Source organism: Ambystoma mexicanum, chromosome 9, assembly GCF_040938575.1.
Source record: "Ambystoma mexicanum isolate Mex_15411 chromosome 9, UKY_AmexF1_1, whole genome shotgun sequence".
NCBI classification, from domain to species: domain Eukaryota; kingdom Metazoa; phylum Chordata; class Amphibia; order Caudata; family Ambystomatidae; genus Ambystoma; species Ambystoma mexicanum.
In genome coordinates, this window is record NC_090931.1 from 1,428,714,019 (window position 1) to 1,428,739,729 (window position 25,711).

Consider the following 25,711-nt stretch of genomic DNA (forward strand, 5'->3'; position numbering starts at 1 on the left):
GCAGAATAGGATAGGAAATACTAAGGGTAAATACCCGTTTGGTACTAATTATTCCACTCATATTTTGCCAGCAGTGTTCATTTTTGGGAAAGGTGAACAGGATAAGATACAATGTGTCACTACCCCTATCCAGTCGAAGTATGTTAGTTGTGGAGAACAATTTAATGGGACCCCTATTCCTCCAAAATATAATTTTAATCAACCTATTGGGGGGGTTGATTTGGATGATTCTTTTTTGCTTATGGCAGACGCTACGGGTGATTTGCTTAAAGAAATTATTGACTTAGAGATGCCGACAGGGAGATTTCTATCTAAAGGTAAGGGTGTGAGGAGACTATCTGAGGGGGCACCGAGCGGTGCACTCCCAGAAATTAGAGATATTACTATGCTGGGGAAACGACAAGAGGGTAAACAGCAAACCCACACCATTAGAGGCTCCCAAGATTCTTATACATAGGAAGATAGCCATTGGGTGGATGGGGAAGGGTATAACCTACCTAAAACAGTGGATAGTGCCACTGAACCCGATCAAACTATGTTGGAAAGTTGTACTGTGGGGAAGGACAAAAACTCCCGTTTGGGTAGGGAGGATAGAGGAGATTTTCTTCTACCCCTCCTATCTAACTTGCATATCAGTTTAAATTTGGCTCTGAAAACCATGGGTGAGTCCCAGGAGATGCTCTGTGGATCTATGGTAGGCCAACAAGCCGCCTTGAATCAATTAGTTACTCGTTTGTCATTTCTGGAGGGCCTTGTGGAGGGCAAGACCTATAAGGACTGTAATATTAAAGAACATAATATATTGGATAAATATAGAGAGGAGCACGACATTATACTAACAACTATGGATGCAAAAATGACCACTTTGTTGGAAATTGCGCTTTCAGGGGATCGCCCTACCTCTTCAAATAGAGGGATAGTGAACCAAGACTACCCTACCCAAGAAGGTAAAAAATCACACACTAAGAGACATGGAAATGAATTGAGTTGTCCAGACAGTCCTTCGGTTCTTTTGGATGCCATGGCAAGAGAAAAAGAGGGACACACTCAAGAACAGGATATAGTAAACTCTAGTGCCCAGGAGCTTGAAAGGGAAATATTTAAGGAGGGGGAATGTTTGAATATTAGCAGTGAGGACGCAATAATCATCCAACAAACTCCACCTAAAAAGGGGCAAAAATGTAAACAAAAGACAAAACATATGGAGAAAAAATTAGTAGACCCAGTATTGGAAATGGGTAGAATGACGGAGCCTGATGAGGGATGCACGCTTAATATTTCTAACTATGCATTAATGAGGTACCCTAATCTCCGATGCATAGACGTAAAAAAACAAAAAAACAAGCCAGGATGCTTAAAAAAAACAAAAATATGCCTAATACTAAAATTAAAGGCAGAAACTCCAATATTAAAGCTATTAGGAATATTCCTGTTCAGGAAGAGCTTGACGATAGTGGGGTAGCCAAGGGCTCTAATAGGGAAGAGGGGCACGTGCAGGGGGAGGTTATTAACAAAGGCTCTTTAGCTAGGGGAGAAAAAAACATCAATCCTAACATCGAAGAGGGCAATCTATTGAGAATTGGGCAAGATCGCCCACAAACTAAACAAACCAAGATGACAGCCTTTGGAAAAATAACTAGCACTAAACATGCCAGAACATCTATAGGCACTCAACAAATCAATGTTCTCCCAATTGCCCAAGTAACGGCCCCGGTAGTATATTCCAACATTCCTGCTTTTAATGGGCCGATTGCCATGATTGAGAGTGGGAGTAGTTCTACTCTTAATAATATGGGGGACAACCCCCTAGATACACAGATTCCCAAAATCCAGGACTCCCAAGGTAATCCATTGGCAAAACCTTTTGTGGATAACATAAAGACGCAATCTATTTCGGGACAGCCCATTCCAAAGATCCATACAGGGAAGATCTTGGGCTGGATTAATAATAATAAAACAGACTCTCAGGCTAGTTTAAATAGAACGCATCTCTTAAATTTGTTCAAAAGAATTCCTCTATTGCGGGCTATAACAACCGATGATGTAGACGCTATTTCTTTAACTAACCATAATAATCATCGAATGGTAAGTTTCTTTCATTCGGTGATGGTGGCAGATATGGTGCGTGCTCAGGAAAAAAAACTTAATTCTTTGGGTTATGGTCTTTCTACCTTAGTGGATGATAAAGAGGCCGATAATTTCCTTCAATATAAGGAATCGATTAATATTCCAACAGAACAAATTGTACAATTGGGTAATAAAAAATTAGAAAATTCAGACCCCGCGTTGGCTCTAATTTCCAGTCTTTTTAAAAGTGGTCAGGATTGGACATGGTTGCAACCAATGCTTAAAACTTTAGAGACCCTTAGACAAGAGAATGGGTGTTCCTAACAGCTTTAATATCGATGTTATTTCCTGGAACTCATGCGGGGGAGTACATTTGAATACATTTTTGAGTAAAGGTGAAATGTATACATGCCCCCGTATTTATTTTTTCCAGGATACTATGATGCTGTTTGATACGTACATAGAAGGTTACTACACCTTTTCTTCATTAGCATCGAGAGGGATAGCTGGGCGGCCTAGTGGTGGTTTGATTATTGCTGTTGATCGCAATTTGGGGTTTCATGGTAATGTGATTTTTAGGAGTGATTGGCTTGTGGGTATTGTTTCATCGTCAGAGAATAATGCAGATCCTTTCCTCCTGTTGAATCTATACTGGAATCCACTAAAGGTGACTTTAGATATAGTGGAGGAGTCTCTTGGAGAAATTCTGGGAGGATGGTTTGAGAAGGGGTTTGGAAATCGCATTATCATGGGAGATGATTTTAACTCCACCTGTGCTGAGGGTTTTATGCTAAATGAAAGAGGCGTTACCCCAAAATGCTCCACCCTAATCTTAAGAGAGGTATATGGTGGGATAAGTTCCTTGAACATTGGGATCTGGGGCTTTTAGACCATGCCTCGGATTGGAATCTACCCAAATATACCTGCAAAAGGGGAAGTAATAGTTCCAAAAATTGACACTCATGGAGGTAGAGTTAGGTGATCATATCCCTCTACGCTTCTCCTTATTACTTCCAGGTCGTGGTATCTATATTAATCCTGTGTGTATGGGCTTAGAGGCCTCAAATAACAGGAGAATGATTGTATGGAACAAGAAAACGATTATGAAATGTAATACCTTGGTCTTGGAGGACCTGACCCTAGCGTCGCATCAAATTAGTAGGGAAGAGGATCTCTCATTGGGGGGATCATATTACAATAATATTATATTGTCATGTGCATATAAAATTAGTAGGACAGGTAATATGGAGGTGTGGAAACACAGGGGGAGGGTTGGTGACTCCAGAATCCAAAGTTCCAAGCGTATTAAACATAGGCATCTAAGGATTCTGAAGAAATTACCCATCTCCTTTTCTGAATTGCAGCTTAGGAAGAAAAAAATCATCCTGAAACATAAAAATTTGATTAAATCCCTGAAAATGGATCAGTATCTTGTAACCCACCAACAGATGATGTACAATGTTTGTAAGGGCAGAGATGTTACATTTTGGGCTACTGTCAATAATACGCTCATGCCGGTAAAAGATAGACTTGATTGCTCTATCCAAGCAGAGGCTTGGTGCTCTTACTACAAGAAAAAGTTTGCTTTGCCTCCTGCTTTTTCTAGAGAACAGGATATAGATCTAGCTCCTCCAGTGGTGGGTGAGTGCGCTTCGGATTTTGAGGATATCATATGGGCGATTAATAAACTTAAACCATCTAGAGTGCCAGGCCCAGATGGCATTCCGCCTTTTGTTATAAAGGCGGCTCCTGAAATGTGGGCCGAATTGCTTAAACCAATATTTGATGATATTTTTCAAAATCATATCATCCCTAAATCTTGGACTCAAAGTATTATTGTACCCATATTTAAAAAAGGTGATGTTTACAATCCCCAGAACTACAGACCTATAGCACTTTTAGATGCTGCTAGTAAGGTCTTTGGTATTTTGTTACTAAGGGACCTTAATAAAGTGATCAGGAAGAACGCTTGCTTTAGTAAATTTCAGGTTGGCTTTAGAGAGGGTTTGGGAACCGACTTGAATGGGAACATTTTGGCCCATTTAAGAGATAAAGTCCATCAATCCAACATGGGTGAAGTGTTTATGGCATCTTTAGACCTTTCTAATGCCTTTTACGGGGTTATCAGAGCGAGATTGTGGACTAAAATATTAGCAATGAATTTCCCTCGAAAGATTGTCCAACTCTTAGCTCTGTTGCACAGGAATACCTTGGTCAGGGTTCGTATGACTCATGAAGGTTCTCTCTCAGAGCCTATTGATAATAAGGCTGGGGTTAAGCAGGGCTGTTCACTTGCACCCAGGCTCTTCAACCTATACGTTAGTGATGTGGAGGACATGTGGGAGGGCCCTTCTATTGCACCGGTTATGTTGGGGAGTTTGGCTATTGAGTGGATGGCCTTTGCTGATGATTTTATTATTTTTGACCGCACCCCTCGTGGTCTTCGTAGAAAGATGGATATCTTCTATCAGTACGCAATGGCGAACAATCTCTCCCCGAATGCTTCCAAATCACGAACGATTGTGGTTACTAAGAAAAGAACCATCAAATCATATAGTTGGAAGATGGGAGAGGATCAGGTGGAACAGGTGCAGGCTATAACATATCTAGGCTACAATTTTACTAATAGATCTAGCCTGAAGATGTGGAAACTGAACCTGGAAGAGAGAGCGTCTAAATTAAAGATTCAAATGACATTTTTGAAGGTTAGGGTATGTACATTTTCGCTCTTACCTATAAGGCGTTTTTATCTTGCTAAATGTGAACCAGTTCTTTTGTATGTGTTGGACATTTGTACCTATGATATGAGCTCAAACCTGAATGTGGTCCAGGGGAAAATGTGGAAAGAACTACTGGGCCTATCCATGGCAGTCCCCAACGCCATTATCCACCATGAGTTATGTCTTATCTCACTTAAAGCAAGATATTTGTGGAGGCAATTAACCTTGTTTAGAAAGATGAATGATCCACCGGTAAACACCCTATATGAGTTGTTAAATATGGTTGGTAAATCCGGGTCAGTAATATCCATTAGAAGGTTCAGTGATAATATGAATCTTCTATTAGATACTCTGGGCCTTTGTCGAGAAGACCTAGTACAACGACCTGGTTTAGTTAAGAGACTATTATTCAAGGCGGATTGGGTGGACACAGTAAATGGCGTAGAGTCCTACTCCTCTTATAAGGAATATGCTAACTTTGGACACGCAAGGGAATGTATTCCCCTTTTATTTACAAAGATTCCTGTGTTATAGGGCAAGATTGATATTTATGAGCTTTAGACTCAACCAGATGCCGACTTTGGAAAGAATACGGCACTGGGGACATAAAGAAGAGGGACTTAATCAAGAACAAATTAGTCTCACATGCCGTTTCTGTGGAGAGACTAGCATGTTAGAAACTCTTAAGCACCTTGTTCTAACTTGTACCCATTTTGAGTCTAAACGCTCACTATATCTTAAGGATAGATTTAAAAGGGATCTTGAAATGTCCACCAATTTGTTTTGGAGAAGCTGTATGTGGGGTGTAAATATTTCCTTAATTTTAGCATTGAATTTATTGCTTCAAAATATAACGGAGGAATTGGAAAAAAGGAACTTAATATGTAACGTTATTTAAAGTGGAACAACATGAAGAGGAGAAAAAAATAAGGGCGGAGAAAGATTTTATGAAATTATTATGAAGATGTTTGTGAATTTGAGAAAAATATATTTATTTTTTTAACATGGTGCTTTTATTTGTTTATTTTAGATTCATATAAGTTGTTCTATAAAAATGAATTATATACTGTTTATTATGTGAAAAATGTTGTATAAGGTTTTATGTAAACTAATAATGCAACAATAAAAAAAAATATGAAAAGGACAAGACAGAAAATGTGCAACACTGTGCTTCCCCCAAATTGCCACCTTGACCTGGAATTAAGTTTAACCTTCAGATTTTAACAATCTCTATACATCTCTGCTTGTCTTTTCCCTCCCAGGGCGAGCTTGGAATCCAGATGCAAACCATCGGGAAAGCGAATGTTGAACTGTTTGGGATTGAGAGGAACATTTGGTCGGAAGAGGACCTCCCAAACACCTGGCACAGCTTCTTCCTCTCCGATGGGTAAGGCTTGAGCCCAATAATGCATCCACTCAAGGGTTTTCCTAAAGGTCTACACAATTGAACCAATACAATGGTACTCCTTTTGCCCCCATTGGATTGAGGAAGGACTGAGTTGGCCCTGTTGGTTTTCTTTCTGACGGTGGTTGTGTATTTACAGATTGTGAATGCGGGACGGCCCCCATACTGGAAGACTACTGCCTCAGCTAAGAAATTGTTCACTCTTCAATATGGGGATCTTCCTAAATTTACTTCCTGTAAATAAATGTATGGATGATCCAAGTTGCCGGGGAACATGCACAACTGGGTAGTATCCCCACGCAGGAGAATTGCTGTTACTAGTAATAACCGTACTCCGTTTAATGCACCTAATGGTAGCGACTTACATAGGCCCCTATCATCACGTCTTTCCATGGTCCGTGCAGTGCGCTCTCCTTGTGGCCTCTGAACCAGGGGTTGCTGTTATGTTTGATTACACCGCCTCAGCATTAACAGAAAGGTTCTGAAATCTTCTAACCAACCTGTGAAGGAAAGTTATGCCAGAAGTATTACACAAATGAGTAGACACTGACCAGCACTGCTGTGCCTCCAAAGGAGTTTCTGCACTGCAGCTTAAACCGCTTATGAGAGGAGAGACCTACCTGTGTCCCACTGAAGGTGTGTCTCAGCAGAGTAGCATCCACTGCCCCTACCAAGTGACGTGTCCTGTATCATTGTACAGATGTGTCAAACATTAAAGTGGGAACGCAGCAGCACCACTGGTGGGTGTGGACCAAGACCAGATCAGCATCCACATTGCTTGAGGGGAGGTCAGCTGACTTGTAATCGTGCAGCGGGTCTCCATGCTGAAAGGTGTGAGCACAGGAGCGCATGTGCATGCGTCAGTAGAGGGTGTCCCTGCTTGCAATAGTGAAAATCAACCACAGACTCTCCAGGTGGATTGGTGAGCATCTTTAATAGCAGTCAGCTAAGCCCTCATTCACAGGACAACTGCAACCCATCAACAGAACAAAATTTGACGCAGCAACCCCACTCCCTCTGTACACAGTCGTTTTATACAGTACAGCACACATGCATTTCAATGGAAAGGGAGGTTCAGACATGGCATGATGCCATCAAGCAACAATGTTCCGGGTGACTGTTTACCATCTCCGGGTCAGCATGCAAATCCTAGACGGAGGCTGCGTTCTCACTCCTGGGAAAGGGACAATCTAGATGTCAGCGGAAGACTTTTTACAATACATTACATTTCTTGCATTGCAAGCTACTTCTACGATTCTCACACAGCTCTGGGTATAACGGCTCGCCTACTAATCACTACTTCCGTCTGATAAAGCTGCATCACCTAGAAAGGCATCTCTCTAAAACACGCTTAGGTATACCGAAAGGGAAACACGTCAGAGGGGAGGATTATGGAAGCAAGCATTGTTATGGAACAAATGGTAATGCCTTAGTGGATAAGGGATATGCATTAGAACATAGGTCAAGCACTGCAATGGCAATAAGGCACTGTTAAACATGGTAGTTAGCATAGATACATTATAACTATAACAGCAGCAGAGCTACTAAGGGGTCCATCACATTTAAATCCTCAGTTTATCCCCACAAGTGCATAGAGACACACTGCAGCAGTGTGAACGCAGAAGCTTCACAGCCCAACAGGGGCATACCTGTACAGTGCCACACCATGGGCAACACCTGAAGAAGAGTGTGAGCAAAGCAACTTCCAAAGCCTCTAATGGGTTAGCTCTGGTTGCATGACTGCTTGGACATCAAATACAGAAGGAGGAGCATAAGAGCTTCCAGCAGTTGGTGGGCTGGCCATGTGACAGAAAATATTAACCTTTCTTTCTTATTAGAGATCAGGATTGTGGTGTTAACAATCTAGAACAAAGAGATTATGCGGAAGGAGTTAGGAAATGTTCTCTAGTGCCAGTTAGCAAACAGGCCCTCAATTCTAAAGAGTGATTAAAAGTGGCTGGAGTTAATAGAAGAGATGAAGGTTGGTCACCAAGCTTACTTTTAAGAGACTGTTGCCATCTGGTCACTATACTTACAGGCTCATGATAGGACCCCCTGTCGCAGCTTGCCCTGAATCAATGATGGTGAGCACCTAAGATGGCTGTTGTATTGTGTACATTGTTCTGAGTGTACCTGCTGAGATATATGATCATTTAAGAATCAGGTCAATTGAATTCATGTGCATTGAGTTAGTCTTGATTGGAGTTGCTGATCAATTGCCTCCCAATTTGTGGAAGAATGTAAGGCAGCACTCTGCAGCACTCTGCAAGAATGCATTGACTTGCAACCTTCTTCCTCTGCACCCTGTGCACCTCTCCCATTCCTGTAATACTGTGTAGACCACCATGCTGCTACCACTGAATTCTGTTTTCTTCACAGGTGATGACTTGTGTGCATTTGCTGCTGTTATCGAATTCCGATAGGTTATGGGGATTTACCTGCTTTCTGAACCCTTACAAGCAATGTATGTTTGAGACATTTCAAGGCCAATGTTGACTGTCACAAGCTAGTCTTTCATTGCTGACTGGCACAGGCCAGTGTCTCTAATAGATCATTGTGCAATAATATGTTTAGATTCCAAGTGACTCCATGACACTCATTAAAGTGTTCCCTTTGGAGCAACTTTGGATTTGTAATGCGCTGACAGTTCTCAAAGAACATCTACACACAAGATAAGGTAAATGACAATGGTATTGGCCCAAAATGCAGATTACAAAATGCTGACTATGCTCTTTCTGTGCATTCGGCGGAAAGACACCTGAATCCCATTATGCTGAATAAGGGGAGCAGAGGTTGCCCCCGCTCCCCTTGTTCGGTGTAATGGGCTCGCCGGTTGCAGGCTTTCCTCCGTTTCCGTTACATGGATAGTGGGGGACAATAAAGTAAAAGAAAAAAATGACCCTTCAACGCAAGTTCTGACCCACGGAAGGGAACTGATGCCACAGGGATAGAGGGGAGTCGGCAGCACACACAGAAGGGTGCCTCCAAAAGGTGAGTAGGGAGGAAAAGGGGAAGCCTGTATGGAAATGCAGGCAAAAGTGATGTGAACACTGCGCTTCGCTGTTTTTGTATTCTGCATTTTTATTGTCCGCATATTTGGCGGCGCAGTGATCACATAGATCCAGTGACAATTGTAAAATAAATGGAGAGCTATTCATGAGTTGAATCTAGATACGCAGCCATTGTAGCAAAGGGCTGACATTTACTTGGACACATTATTTTGCTACAAAAACAAGTCGCTCATTTGGTGTGTTGACACCAGTAGATGACTTTGGGCCTGTCTATCATACTACTTGCAGGCCCAAAATCATTATTCTCCCGGCGTTCCTCAGTCCCACTGATCGTGAGAATTCATGGAACCCACTCTGATATGTGGTGTTTCAGACACAATGTTGTTCCCTCATCCCAGACCTTAACCCACTTATCATTCCAAAGAAGACTTTGCTGTTGTCAAGTTGGGTGGATCTGCTTTAAATTAAGATTTGGTCTACCTGTTATCGTAGTTGGTATGCCATCATGTTCTACAGATCCTTTATTTGCTTCCTCTGAGCATCTCACTACTCGCCTTTTCTACTCGGGTTTATGTATTCCTCTTTTACTCTCCTCCCGCCTCACTCCCATGCCACCGACACTCTTAGACTAACTTCGTCCTTTATAGTTTTTCATGTGGATTCTTCTAATTCACAAGATCTAATTAACTTGATGCCACATCACACAGCCACTATTATTAACCCCTTCACCTGTTTTCATCAAGCCTCTTGAAGATGCTCAAACAATACATCAGTTTGCTACTCTTGCGTTACCTGACTGATGGGCTCGGGTTTAACTCTCCCCTGAACAATTTATATTTGCATTTGTATCTTATTTATTTGTATAGCGCACCGGGCCCGAGGGCAACTGGGTGAATATCTTTGGACAGGGGAGTTGCTAGGTCTGGAAAAGACCCTGGGCTACGCTGATGTTGGAACTGTTTGGATTGGGGGCTAGCTAGGCTTTTGGCTGTAGCTTCTGAGATTCTATCCGGAGCTACAACCAAAAGATCACGGGCTATAACCCCCTTTGCCCCCCCCTAGCAACGCCCCTGTCTTTGGAGGCAACGTTACATATATTGCATACAATTATATACAAGAATCAAAGTAGGAAGCTCTACCCGCTTACAGTAATCATACGGGTAGAGACATAGTAGATACTCTGTATAATATACAATCAAGTAGAGGAAAGAGAGGTATATAAAATAGTACCTCTAACAAATAGACACGTGGCAGCTGCAGGGGGTTAACATGATATGCACAACGAGGAATGCAGGCAATCTTATACATGTAAATTCAGCAACTGAGTGCAAGAGTGAGGGACAGTATGTGTTTGCCGGGTGGGTGTCTCAATGGCTGTCTCAAATGTCAAGTGCAGAGAGCCATGATTTAGTTTTGCTCTTGAAGGCATGGAAGGAGGGCTCGGCTCTGATAGCATTAGGCAAGGTATTCCAAAGCTTGGAAGCAAGGACGGGGAAGCTAATGCCACCAGCTTTTTGAAGTTTAAATCTAGGAAGAGAAAGACTCTTGGCTTGCGCAGCTCTCACAGGCCGTGTAGAAGTATGCGGTGTGCGTCGGTTGGCTAAGTACAATGGGGCCTGGTTAGACAGACACTTTTGAGTCAGGGCCAGTGTTTTTAAAGAGATTCTATGCTTAACAGGAAGCCAGTGGAGATTGCGTCTGTGGATGGAGATCTGCTGGTTTTTTGGTATATTTAATGCTGCTCTAATGGCATTGTTCTGAATGACTTGGAGTTTGTGAAGGTTGAATTGGCTGGTCCCTAAATAGAGGGTGCTACAGTAATGTAACTTAGACATAATGAGAGTTCTGGCCAGGATAATGCAGTTGGGAGTAGACAGGAAGGGTCTACAGGCTGTAATAAGTTTGCAAGTGTGGGCAGACGCAGAACTGACCAAATTAGTTTTGTAATAATAGTGTAGCGTCAAGGTAAATTCCTTAAGTTTTGGTATCCTTGGAGACCTAAATGACGTTACCATCAATGATGAACGATTTGAAGGATGAAATGAGTTTGTTGAGTCGTGGATGGGAGCCCAGGATGAGGAGTTCCGTCTTGTCATTAAGACACAATTTGTGCTGTGCCATACAGGCCTGAATAACCATGTAGACGTCGTTTAGGGCTTTAGTGTCCACTGCATAATCACCAGGGATGGGGATGAGTATCTGGGTGTCGTCAGCATAGTTTGTGTATGAGACACCCAGATAGTCAAGGACATCAAACAGTGGTTTGGCGAACATTTTTTAAAGTGTTAGCGACACACAAGAGACTTGGGGTACACCACAATGCAAGGGAGCAGGCTCCACAGATGCTAAAGGAGAGAAGACACGCATAGATCTGTTACTTAAGAAGGATCTAATCCAGACTGTGGCAGAGTCTGAGAAGTGGGCGGCGGAAGTGAGGTGTTGGCAGAGGATTTGGTGGTTAACCAAATCAAATGCCTCTGATAAATTGAGTAGTAGTAATAGGGCTGATTTCCCATTATCTTTTAACACTTCAATCTGTGTTTTGAGGTCAATAAGGGCGGTTTCTGTCCCGTGCCAGGGCCGGAAGCCAGATTGCCTTGAACCAAGAAGATTGTTGTCTTCCAAATAGTCCTGAATCTGGAGGTAAGCGGCGCAATCCAAGATTTTGAGCATGAAAGGGACTGTAGTAGCAATTCTGTCCAAAAAGAGCTTTCTGTATATTCGTGCACCATTTACTATCTTTGGTACAGGAGTCAGGAGGAGTAGCTGGTGATTCAAGTTCTTTCACAATCTTAACAGTTCTTTGGTGTTAGAATCTGCTTGCATAATGCGATTGTTGAAGGTATCTTTTTTTGCTTGAAAGATGGCCTCTTTATAGTTGAAAGATACTATGACGAGACCGTCTTTATGGGTATCAGAAGGGTGGTTTATCCAACGGTCTTCAGCAGTACGTTTTTCCTTACGTAGCACTCTCAATTGAGGTGTAAACCAGGAGTTGAGATGTGCACTGGGTTTAGATTTCCTTAGTTTGATCGGGACAATAGTGTTCAGTGCTGTGAGCATAACATAGTTATAAGTATCTGCTAGAGTAGATGGGTCAGACAGTAATCGGACACTTTGGTAAGGGTCGGCAAGATAAGTGGGATAAGTCTGTCTCTAGTTATGTACCTTTTATTTCAAGTCAAGTGACCGCCCTTTAATGTGGGTGGGCTCTAGGATGTGGTGCGAGAACCCCAAGTCAGTTAGGGTAGGCCAGGTCGGCCGCCGTAGGGTCGTTAGGATCTTAGAAGCCCAGATTGAAGTCCCAGAGTAGTATAATCAGAGATTTAGTTTTAGAATTGTCCAATAATAAGGATGTGGTGTCTTCTTCAAATGATGAAGGGGGGCCGGGTGGTCTGTAGATAAGATGTATGGTGGCAGTCTGATTGGGAGAGATGGGAAGTTTGACCGACAGTAACTCAGCTGAGGGAAGTTTATGGCTAGGCATAGCTCTGAGGCCCAGAGAATTTTTGTGAAAGAAGGCAACTCCACCCCCTTTAGATTGTGAGGTGTTACGGTTGCGTCGAGTAATGGAGTAGTCTGTCGGTATAGCAAGTGAAAGAAGAGGGCCAGTGTCATGAACTTCAGATCACGCCTCTTTTGGACCTCCTGGTCCTTGTCTCAACGGGGCTTGCATTCCGTACTACTTCCAACATGGCCGTCCAGAGCTGAAGCCCTTGCTCGCTCCATGCGCTGAACGCGGCATGGTCTATTTATAGATCACGCCTTCCGCGGCTCCGTGCGTCTCAATGCTATTGCAGAGTAGCCCAGACGTGTGTTTGTAGCTCGCGGTATTGTTTCCCTTGTCCCAGTGCTATTACCCATTCCTTTTCCTTTCCCCCTTCCTGGTTCCGAGCTTTCTAGCCTTTTCCAGTCTCCCGGATTCCTGGGCTCCTTGTTCCCAGAACTAAAAGCAACCTGGGACCAGACGAATCTCGAGCAGCGCTGTTCAAGACCAGGAGCGTTCGCAAGAAGGCAGCGATCGAAGTCACCGGCAAACATCGGACCCAGGTGAGAAGGGGGGAACTCCTTGACAGTTTGAGACGCCACCCGACCGAATCTAAAAACGAGATGGAAGCCGCCGTGCAGGACTTAATGCTACGCATGCAAGAACTATCAACCGAGGTTCAAAATATTAAGGCGGAAAACGCTGCGCTCAAACAATTGGTCTTATCCCGGGATTCAGCTACAAAGGAGGGTGCCCTGTTGGGCGGTATTGTTGACAAGTATGATGGTTCGGCAAAAACACTCTGCGGATTCCTGGATTCATGCCTGGTCCACTGTACCTTCAAGCCCTATTATTTTTCGACTCCTAGGGCTAAGGTGGGTTTCATCATATCCCACCTTTCCGGCAACGCCTTAACTTGGGCAACACCCCTTGTCAACTCTGGCGATGCCCTCCTAGACAACTACGATGGGTTCATACAGGCCCTTAAAGGCATGTTTGACCGTCCAGAGCAGGTCTATACTGCCCAAGAACGCTTGCTGGACTTTCAACAAGGCTCCCAAGATATGCTCACTTATGTGACCAGATTTAAACAATTGGCCAAGGAAGCAGACTGGTCCCCTGAGGCTAGTTTTGCCCTGTTCAGGAGAGGCCTAAACGAAGAGATCAAGGATGAACTGGCCAGGGTGGCCAGACCAAATTAATTCCAAGCACTAATGGACCTGGCCTTGCAAATAGACTTTCGCATCCAGGAAAGGAAGGCTGAAAGAAGGAAATCCAAGGGAAACCCACCCAAGACGTCCTTTGAGAGCACAGCCAGATCGGACGCAAACCCAAGTCCAGCCCCAGAACTTGAACCCATGCAAATTGGAGCCTTTCGTGGACCCATATCGCCTCAAGAAAGATTGAGAAGGATCCATACGGGTTTGTGTATGTATTGTGCTTCAGACAAACATTTAGTCAGGTAATGTCCTCTGGCACCTCCTCGGCATTCGGGAAACGCCAGCTCCCGATCTTAAATGGAGCAGAGATTCAGGAGAGAGATGTTTGCTCCACATCAATTCCATCCTTGAACTCTCCTGGACAAAACAGTTTGGTGATACTACAGGCTTTCCTGTCGCCCTCCAAAGACAAGACCTATCCCATTCTGGCCTTGGTGGACTGCGGAGCTATGGGAATCTTCATTGATCAAGACTGGGTGGTTAGTCATCATATTCCGTACGAGACCCGAAACACCATGCAGCCGGTGGAAGCAATAGACGGAAGACCACTCTCTTCAGGGCCCATAAGCCTGCAGACTAAAGAGATCCAACTTTCAATAAATCATCAACAAGAGCGGATTACATTCGACATCATTAAGTCAGCCCATTACCCCATGGTTTTGGGAATGCCCTGGTTACAAAAGCACAATCCGTATATCAATTGGACAGCAGGATCATTACAGTTCTGTATGTCCAACTGTCTGTCCCTGGATCCCTCCTCGGTAACTCCTAAAGAACCACCAAGAGACCAAGAAACACCACTCATGGTTTCCAATATCATACAAGTTCCAGAGGCCTATCAGGGATATGCTGATATATTCTCTACTGCCATAGTCCAGGCCTTACCCCCTCACAGGCCCGAAGACTGTGCCATAGATACTGATCCCTCAGCTGTAATTCCTTTCGGCAGAATGTTCATACTTTCCGAACCCGAGAAAAAGGCCCTTCGGGAATACCTAGACACTAATCTTGAAAATGGCACCATAAGACCCTCGAAATCTCCAGCGGGTGCTTCATTGTTCTTCGTTCCCAAGAAGGATACCAAGGAACTCAGACCTTGCCTCGACTATAGAGGCTTAAATCAATGCACTCTCAAGGATCGGTACCCACTGCCCCTGATCTCGGATATTCTGGAAGCTGTGAGAGGAGCCGTAATATTCACCAAATTGGATCTCAGGGGTGCCTACCATTTGATCCGTATCCAGGAAGGAGACGAGTGGAAGACCGCCTTTAGAACACCCTTTGGCCACTACGAGTACCTGGTCATGCCCTTTGGACTAGCTAATGCCCCAGCAGTTTTCCAATGTTTTATGGATAGGGTGTTCTCTGATATGTTGTTTCTCTTCATCATTGTCTATCTGGAGGACATATTGATTTTTTCCAAGGACCCTCAGAAGCATGAAGGACATGTCAAGGCAGTTCTACAAAGACTCCGGGAACATCACCTTTTAGCCAAGCCTGAAAAATGTTTGTTTCACGTTACCTCTGTGCACTATCTGGGATTTATCCTTAGTCCAGAGGGGATTGGCATGGACCCTTCAAAAGTAAAGGCCATTCTCGCCTGGTCTACTCCCACGTCTGTGAAACAAATCCAATCCTTCCTAGGACTAGCCAATTTCTACCGGAAGTTCATAGCCACCTTTTCCGAGATTGTACAACCCATAGTGGCTCTGCTAAAGAAGGACACCCCATTTGTCTGGTCACCTTTACAAGAGACTGCATTCCAGCGTTTAAAGACTGAGTTCACACAATCTCCCATATTGGCTCAACCCGATACAAGTCGACCCTTTTTAGTGGAAACGGATGCCTCTAATTATGCCATAGGAGCAGTGTTGAAGCAGAAGATGGAGGACGATTTGGAACACCCCGTTGCTTATCTGTCAAGAACCTTAACTCCTAGTGAAACGCACTACTCCGTCCTGGAAAAGGAACTCTTAGCCATTCGCCAAGCTTTTACTGAATGGCGACACCTACTTCTAGGAGCCAGACATCCTGTCCAAGTCCGTACTGATCATCGAAACCTACAGATTCTACAGTCACTGGAGTGCAGGAACAGTCGTCAGGCACGTTGGGCCTACTTTTTTGCCCAGTATCAGTTCCACATTTCACATGTCCCTGGATCACAGAACCTGATCGCTGACGCCTTGTCTCGCCGTCCTGACTACGTGACCACTGAAGATAAAGCATTTCCTAAAATGTTCTCTCCCACAATATTCGTAGCACAAGCAGTTAATCCCCTGGAAGAAGTCCAATCGCAAACCCAATCCTCGGAATTATGGAAGGACATTTCAGCACGAAATCTCTGGAAATTAAGAGCCAAGGAAGGCTACTTATTCAAGGACAATGCACTATTCATTCCTACATGGAAGCTACAGCAAAAGATAATAAACCTTTGTCATGACACACTCCATTCCGGGCACCGAGGTATCAACAACACCCTCCATCTTATACAGAGACAGTTCTGGTGGCCTAAAATGAAGTCTGACGTGCAGCAATACATCCAGACTTGTATAACCTGTGCCCAAAATAAACATGATAACAAGAGACTTCTTCTGCAGCCCACTCTACCCTCTAAACCATGGGAAATCATTGCTACAGACTTCATAGTGGAGTTACCACCTCCCCGAGGATATACTACCATCATGGTCACCATAGATTTGTTTACCCATATGGCCCATTTTACGCCACTGATGAAACTACCCTCCTCTTCAGAACTAGCTGGAATATTTCTGGAACACCGACTACATGGGCTTCCTTCCAAGATCATATCTGACCGGGGTCCCCAATACATTTCACAATTCTGGAAACACCTCTGTCGGGTATTAGGAATCCAACGTGCCCTCTCTTGAGGATATCACCCCCAAACCAACGGAGCCACAGAATGTGAAAATCAGACCCTGGAACAATATCTCCGATGTTTCGCTACCAAGGTCCAGGATGACTGGTCTCTCCTGATACCCGTTGCGGAATTCGCTTACAACAACTCCGAACACTCAGCGTTACAGACCAGTCCCTTTTATTGTAGTCAGGGGTTCCATCCATCGGTCTTACCTTCGGTTCTTCCTGACCCTACACCAGTACCTACTGTTGACTCCTGGATCGAAACTCTTATCAACATTCACCGGAAGGCTAAAGAACACTTAGAGAAAGCCAGATTACAGACCAAGAGGTATGCAGATTCCAAGAGAAGACCAGGTCCGTCCTATATGGTCGGTGACCGAGTGTGGTTGTCATCAAAACTACTCCCCCCACACTTACGACCAAACAATCTGGCTCCCTGCTACTATGGTCCATTTCCCATCAAGGAGATTATCAATCCTGTCTCATATCGAATCAAGCTACCTGACTCCTGGAAAATAATTCATCCAGTCTTTCACACATCCCTATTGAAACCCTACATCCAGTCCTCTCGAAATCCCAGTAGACCACCTCCTCTACTGGTTGACAACCAACTGGAATATGAGGTGTCCCGGATTTGTGACTCCAGGTATAAGCAGGGCCATCTTCAATATCTAGTGGAGTGGAAAGGATATCCTCCTAGCGAAAGGACCTGGGAACCTATTTCAAATATCAAGGCTCCTCAGTTGCTCAGAAGATTTCACCTAATACACCCGGGCAAACCTGGAGGGAAAGGCCTTCGGAGGAGGCATGCTGTCATGAACTTCAGATCACGCCCCTTTTGGACCTCCTGGTCCTTGTCTCAACGGGGCTTGCATTCCGTACTACTTCCAACATGGCTGTCCAGAGCTGAAGCCCTTGCTCACTCCATGCGCTGAACGAGACGTGGTCTATTTATAGACCACACCTTCCGCGGCTCCGCGCTTCTCAATGCTATTGCAGAGTAGCCCAGACGTGTGTTCGTAGCTCGCAGTATTGTTTCCCTTGTCCCAGTGCTATTACCCATTCCTTTTCCTTTCCCCCTTCCTGGTGCCGAGCTTTCTAGCCTTTTCCAGTCTCCCGGATTCCTGGACTCCTTGTTCCCGGAACTAAACGCAACCTGGAACCAGACGAAATCTCGAGCAGCGCTGTTCAAGACCAGGAGCGTTCGCAAGAAGGCAGCGATCGAAGTCACCGGCAAAAATCAGACACAGGTGAGAAGGGGGGAACTCCTTGACAGCCAAAGAGTGCATGGAGCCATGTCTCTGTTATGGCAATAAAGTCAAGGTCTTCAGTCTTGATAAGGTCTGCAATGTCAAGTGCATGTGCAGCGAGGGACCTAGCATCGATAAGAGCACCCCTAATTGGCGAAGCTTTGTGTGTGAGGTAAAATGTTAGGATTAGGCTTAAAGTTGGGTGTAGCAGGCTCATGGGGGCTGTGATTAGGAGTGGATGGTTTGGTGAAGGTGCAGGGCTTCTGCATGCGGCTGGAAGCATGAGGCGTTCTGCATCTCAATCTGTTATTTCGTATGTACAGAGCACAAGGTTGGTTAGGTGTAGGTTTCTTAGCAAAGTGTTCCAGCCATAAGGCAGGTGAGTTTAGATAAAGATTGTTAGGTGTGGATATATCACTAGGCGATGTGACACTTAACTGGGGGCGACCCAAAGTGTAGCTATGGGGAAGTGGTAGCTGTTGTGATGTCGGAGTGACACTAATATTGTGGGTAGACATCATGCACGTGGATGTATTCGAAGAAGTGAGGCCGGGGAGCTGAGGGTAGGCGATGTGTGTAAGAGCCCACGCTAAAGAGGAGAGAAGTAAAAGTAACATCTGGGCAGATAGCGCTAAGTGGGCCACAGTCATACTGAGCCATCTTGAAGTCACAGTGAATAAGTTAGTGGGGTATCAAAGTGCAGAACTATGGCCTAGTTGTCATCAGATGCATACATTAGGCATGACGCATAATATGTGGGAAAATGTGTTTGACGCGCCAAAATAAAGTACGACAAAAAAATCAAGTTAAATTATCTATATGAAACAAGGGAAACTTAAATTATATGCTAAAATTTGGGATGAATTCTAAATCTGTACTAGTTCTTGGTTTGTAAATATGTGATCTTTTATCTGCATGTAACTATGTTGTTTTACTATTTATTGTTAATTGTTTTTTGATGTTATGTATAATGTACAAATAAATAATCCAAAAAATAAATAAATAAAAGACAATAAAATCAAGTCATCAGGGACGTGATAGGCAACTACAAACGTTTGAGGCAGCAAACCGAGTGCAATGACAGCCCTCGTAATAGACAGGTAGGAGGCAAGTAAGTTCGTCAAAAGCAGCATGTGTGTAGTATATAATTGCAGGCGTTTTGGCATAACAGATGAAGTGCAAATGCAGACCTTCTTATCAGACAGATGAGGCCTGTAGTTTGATTAGAACATTATGTCAAAAGTATGTCAAAAGCATTAGAATCAGGATACGGAGCATGAAATAGGCAACTACAAACATTATAACGCGGCGCATAGCGGCGATACAATGATAACTTTCAACATATATGGATAATATATGCAAACGTAACCAATAAAAACGTATATAGTGACGTGCTTTAGTGTGAGGCCAGCAAAGGCTAATACATAGGCGTTAATCAATTGACAATTAAATGACGTCAGGTGAAATGCAGCAGAATTACTAGTGTATTTGCTAGCACATTTAAAGAGCATGCAGCATAGTATTAAGGTAAGGTGGTGGGACCTGAAAGTACTATCTGATAGGCGACCTAGGCATGAGGAGTCACGCATGCTAGGATTAAGGTCATTTCATATAGCATGATCGTAAACATAGCTGGCATCATTACGCGTTAACATGTATAGGGCGCAGATGTAGTGAGCAGCAATCAGGCGTTACAAGCACAATCATGAGTTTCAGGATATGAAATGGGGTATCAATATTGCATACAGCAATAATATAGCCAATAAGGTATAGCTCGGTATCTACAGGCAGGGTGACATATTAATCAGGATGGATGGGAACAAGCATGAAGCTAGGTATCGATAATATACTTAGTTGTACTCACTCTTACATATGCAGGCATAGTTCAAAGAAGTCCATAAGTTCCAAGAGAATGTTCACGTATGCCGCCTTCAGCCGCGGACAGGTGCAGAAAGGGGGGCCTTAGTCAGCAGGGCCTTATAGTTCAGAGACCACCATAGTGTGAATATTCTCTTTTCTTGTTTTGTTGTATTTTTTGAACACTGAAAACCTAGTAAAACTTGATAATACAAAGTATATACAGGCTATGCTAATAGCTTTTATTATGCTACAGTGGCTGTACTGGCAGATGTTGCTCTGCAGTTAGAACCTAGTTTTCCCGCCAGAGCAGAAAAGATTTGAAATTGTCGATTAAGATTCTCAGAAGTCTTATCACATTATGCCAGTTGCAAAGGAATCGGCAGCTCTGTGCGTCAGTTTGTCAAAAGAACAGAAGAACCTACACCCCATATAGGGTTTATGTTTCTGTCGAGATGCCAAGAGGTACCTTGTGGGGAATTGTCACAGACGGTGGTCAGGAAATGAAGAGGCTAAATTGTAAACAGTGAGCCAGTAGTTAGGGCTTCTCTTCTTACCATTTTATTTATTGGGTATGTATAATTCGCCTATACAGCAAAAGGTGTTTCAAGGTGCAACGAAACAAGGAGTGGGACAGGGGAAAAAAGAATAAACTAGGCCTTGTGTCATTCGGATCGTGCAAGCGCAGTAACGAGACGTTTAGGGGAGAGGGGGGGGGTGTAGGGGATGGGGGGAGTGCCGGTCAGAGCGGAATGAGCTAAAGCTAGGGAGGGAGAGGAAGTGCAGGTCGGGGGGCGGGTGCGCAATTGCTGGGGGGCCAAGGAGGACAAGGGCCCCTGGGCTAGGCGAGTGCTAAGGGGAGGCCAGGTAGACAAGTGCCAGGGCAGTGCAGAGAGTGCAGGGTAAAGAAGGTCCACATGTTAAGTGTGAGGACGGCCTGGATGGGCTCAATAGAGGTGCAGGCCCAGCCAGGCTAGTTCAGGGGGAGGGGGCCCTGTATGGGAAGTGCAGGTAAGGGGGGTGGTCAGGGGAGACTAAGTGCTCGTGTAGACTGATTGCGGAGTGTCTGGTTCCCTGTATGCAGTGGAGTAACTTTGCTGAAAAAGTTGGGGGGGACATGACATCTGAAGAAAACGTGTCGAAGCCAAATGAATGGGGACAAAATGGTGTGCCATGAAAGTTGGGGGGGACAAACACCCCTATCCCCCTAAAATTACGCCCATGCCTGTATGAATCATAAGGAACCAAGCAGCCAGTTAGAATGAGGCAGAAGAGGACATTGGCAGCGGAGGGGGAGAGAGAAGGAGGAGGAGAAATGGAGGGCCTTGAGAAGTTTCCGGAAATTAAGGAGTTCCAGCTCAAGTCTGAGAGGAGCAGGGAGGACATTCCAGAGGGAGGCACATGCAGAAGAGAGGTCTACCGCCCACTCTGTTTAGAAAAGCGTCTGATCTGACGAATGTTTGAGCTAGAAGACCGAAGGGCTCTAACAGGGAGGTATTTAGGGAGAGAGAGGTGGATGTAGCGGGGTGCCAGGCCCCAGAAAGCCTTGTGGATGATGCAGAAGGTCTTGAATTCATCCTTGCAGCAACTGGGAGCCAGTGGAGAGATTTTAGGGCTTGAGAGATGCGGTCCCTGGGCTTGAGGCCAATGATAAAAAGTCTCACAGTCCAGTTCTGGAGTAGTTGAAGGAGGCAAAGGGAGGATTTTGGCAGATTGAGGAAGAGGCTGTTGCAGTAGTCCAGCCTAGAGAGCACCAGAGCTCCGTAGACATTGAGTCTGGGGGAAGGTGAGGAAAGGGAGTATGCCTCTGTAGAGGTGCAGCTCGGAGAGAGTGAGAGTGTGAGTGTGAGAAGAAAAGAGCTGGGGTCCCAATTAGTAGGATCTCCGTCTTACTGGCATTAAGGCAGAGATCGTTAGCAACACACCATGTGCTGTACTCCCGCTCATCACGGGGAGTGCCGTGTTGAGATCCCCAACTCTTGAGTGGGCTGCACCTGAGAGATGCGGCCCTGGCAGTCCCCCAAACCTCCTCCCTACCTTACAGCATCTGCCCCACCCCCTTACCAAATCTTCTACCGGGTCGCACCTGGCAGATGCAGCCCGGCTTATCCACTTCTGGCCATTCAATCGACTTGGCATGGCTTACCCTCCCTCACCACACTACCCTGTATGTGGTTGCTGGAAGTAGCCAGTTTACTGCAACCCCTCCAAGCCCATTGCTTTTCTGTATCCTTCATTCTAAAGGGTGATAATAGCTTTATAGACTACGCTCTCTGGCCACACAGAAAGTGATTGGCCCATAAACCTCATTAAAAACCCTCACTGCACTCAGGCCTTTAACTCTTGTCTTCAGAGCCCATAACAACCCGTACGGCCAGAGGCCTAGGTTATAAAGCTTAATTACGTGGTTTGACTGGCATTTTGGGTGAAGGCAGTTTAGCTATGTCTTACATGCCATGTTTTTTTTTTTACTGGGAATCATAAAGGGTAAATGAAGCAAATGTGGTATTACGTGTCTAGACTGGCCTACATTGTGCAGCCAGTTTGGACATGTTTGCTTATCGCGGCATTACATTTTTATTGGCAAAGCATGACATTAATGAAAGCCTTAATGCTCCTTTTCACTGTTGGTGACTTGCATCTATTGGAATTTTGTATTGAAGTTATCCTACAAAACCAATTGCAAACTGTCTTTTTACCCAATATTTCACAGAAATGTGGCGTATAATGCACCATTTTAACCCATTAGTCAAACATTTTTCTCAGCGTAGAGAGGAAACATCCGTGAATCCTCTTTTGGTTCGGGCTCCCTTGCTGGAAATGTTTACACCCCTTCAATTGTTACTCACCAACTAGGATGAGAATAGGTAGGCGACCGGGTCTGGTATTCACAGGGTTTTGATTGAAGAGCAGCTGAGCAGTATCTGACACAAACCTTGCAGTGGAGAGAGCAATCCGAAAAAACACGGGCAAGTTCTTATTACGGGCTGACAATAGCCGGGACAAAACGTTAGGCAAATCAATCAAGGAAGGTAGAAAAAGGTCCTGTTAACAGGTGGGCGGTAGAAGTACAAAATCAAGGCAATCCGTGAAGGCAAGATAATAGTCCTGGTACACTAACTTAGCAGCATAGATAAGAGCAGCAAACAAGACAGTCCGTTAGGCATGCAAAGGTCAGGCAAACCAAGAGATCCAAAGACTGATGAAGACGTAACTTCAAAGGTGATCGCAACTTCAATCAGAAGCGGCGAGCTGAATGCAAACGCTGCTTTTACCAAAACCGAAAGCAAGACGTCAGAGCACGCTGATTGGAGGAGCAGGGCACATGATAGTGCAGTGGAGCGGCATGGGAATTGTTTGTTAAATTCCCTGCCGCAATCTCCATCGTGAAATGAACGGGGGAATGAAGTGCCGCACACCATAAGGAAGGGAAACAGGTTTGCGCGTGCCCTTTGATAAACAACCCCGTCTTCTGGAAAGACGTGCACAGCGAGATGTAACATCAATTAAAAAAATTACCAGCCGCCACTAGGTGAGTGAATGGTGGGTGAATGTGTATGAATGTGTACTTGAATCTCTCTGTTGCTTCTCGAAGCTAGGTCCGCGCTTAATAAATACCATAATAATACACAACATTAATAAAAGATTGGGGCCTGCGCAAGAGGCCTTGGAACATGCATGTTTTCTTGCATGTTTTTCTGGCATTTTTGGGCACGCAAACTTGATGAATCATATTAGATGGTGGAAGTTTATAGCGCAATCGGGTGGTCAGAATGGCCATGTTCTGTGCCATGGCATTTTTACTTACATTTTATCTTTTCTTGCATGGGGACAGATGTGCAGCCAAAAAAGGACATGCTTCCTTACAGTATGACGTTTATTCATCAGCAGTTATTTTCCATGGCTTTTTTTGCCGAAACTGTTTGCCCGAAAAAAACTCATAGGGAAGGGGTAAGGGAATATAAGGGGTAGTGTGGGGAATAGGAAATAAATAAAAGGGGAGGAGGAGTTTGGGGCTCCCACCAAATAAAAAATAAAAAAAATTAAATGTTTTTTCAGGCAAAAACCTTCAGCAAACAACGCTGTGAAAATAAAACGGGATAAATGAACAGAGAACCGTCCTTGCTGTAGCAGTGTATGTTTTACTGGAAAAGTCAACATGAAGAGTATTGTTACATGGTGGTGTGGGAGTTGGGCAAGCATTTGTACAGCCAGCAATAACATGTTTTTTCCTGTGGCAGGAGTGTTTTACTGGCTTTCATGGCAAAGCCAACAAAAGAATGTTTGTATATGGGGTACTACTATAAACAGGCAGAGCCAACATGAACATGTTTTCTTATGGTATCATTACTGTGTGTATTATCACTGGCCATGCACAGAGCTGGCTAGAACATTTGGATGCCAGCCACAGCCCCCTTTTTTCTACACTAATTGAAAGATTTAAGGTTTGATTAAAACACATATTTATATCTTTCACCTAGTGCAATGTGTGCCCCTGCAGCAGCATGCACATCATGCATATTGTGTATGCATGTTGGTCCAGGCTGGCCCAGAGTGTGGCGTGGTCTGTGCTTTGTTGCCCGGCTCCAGTCAGATCTCTCTGGTTTCTCTTTTAGCCGGTGCTTCTCAGTCTTTCTCCCTACAGGGAGACCTTCCTCTGTTTTGTTTTCCCCCAATCTGGGACCTTTCAGTCTTTCTCTCCCCACTTTGGGCTATCTCATTTCCCTACACCGGGTCTTGTCTCAGCCTCTCTCCCCACTCTGTGGCTTCTTGGTATTCTACCTACTCTGGGGCTTGTCTCACTCTTCTGGTTTCTTTCCCCACACCAGGTATTTCAGCTTCCTCTTTCCACACTCTGGGGATTCTCTTTATATTCCCCAATCTGGGGCCCCTCTGTATTTCTCCTCAGCTTTGGGTTTTTCGGTTCTTTCCACATTCCAGGGCCTGTTTCACTCTATTTCCCCACTTTGGGGTTTCTCTGATCTCTCCCTGCTTCGGGGCTTGTCTCTATTCTTTTCCCCACCTTGGGGTTTCTCTGTCTTGCCATGCAACCCACCTCCCATGCTGCTGTAGCCACCAGTACCTGCTTGTGATGTGCAGTGCTTCTCCAGAGGCTTGTGCAGACGGGGCGATGTTCCTCTCTCCACGGAGCCACTTATGCAACAGCTCAACTTGACTCTGCTTCGTTGGTTTATTTCCTGGTCTCTTCATGCGAAGACCGTTGGGTGACCTCGTCTCAGGGCCTTTCCAGCCCTCTGTGATCCTCTGCTCTTCCTTGTGGTGCCAGACGGTTACGGTTAACCATCCACAAGGCCTTGCTGCTCTCGCTGAGTCCATATGAAGGCCTGGGGTGTCTCATCTGGCGTTCTCTCACCCGTAAAGGCACCACCTCCTGTGTGTGCCTGGATGTTCTTGAACTGTGTGGGCTCCGCAGAATCTCCGTTCTGATTGGCTCTTTGAATTATGTGCCTCCAAGAGGCTGTTCTTTCTGTGGTTTCCCATAAGGACTGAGGAAAGTTTGGGTCAGAAGCACAGCTAGCCACTAAAGGGGTCATAAGTTTTTCATGCACCTTAGTTCCTACATACCCCATAAATGTGTCGGTGTCTGGGGGGAAAGATGGTGACTTAAGTCCCTCTCTGGGGTATTTCTGTCCCTTAAGGGGATTACCCTCCAGAGCGATCCTGATTACCCTGTCCCCTATGCAGCGTTAAGCATAGAGGGCTCACCTTTGTAGTCCCAAAGGGGGTGGCTCTCCCTTGGGGAGAGGTGATGACCTTGTTGAATTCATCACAGTACACAGTCACTGTTGAGGT

The 25,711-nt window shown here is 44.8% G+C and overlaps 1 protein-coding gene across 2 annotated transcripts in view; it reads left to right on the top strand.

The window, feature by feature from the left end:
• CATIP (ciliogenesis associated TTC17 interacting protein) overlaps nucleotides 1-25,711 on the top strand; it is a 430,282-nt gene that overhangs the window by 319,547 nt on the left and 85,024 nt on the right. For both annotated transcript variants that reach the window (XM_069616835.1, XM_069616836.1), the window contains exon 9: nucleotides 6,050-6,174. In XM_069616835.1, coding sequence (XP_069472936.1) covers nucleotides 6,050-6,174 — 125 coding nt within the window. The remainder of the gene's footprint in view (nucleotides 1-6,049; nucleotides 6,175-25,711) is intronic.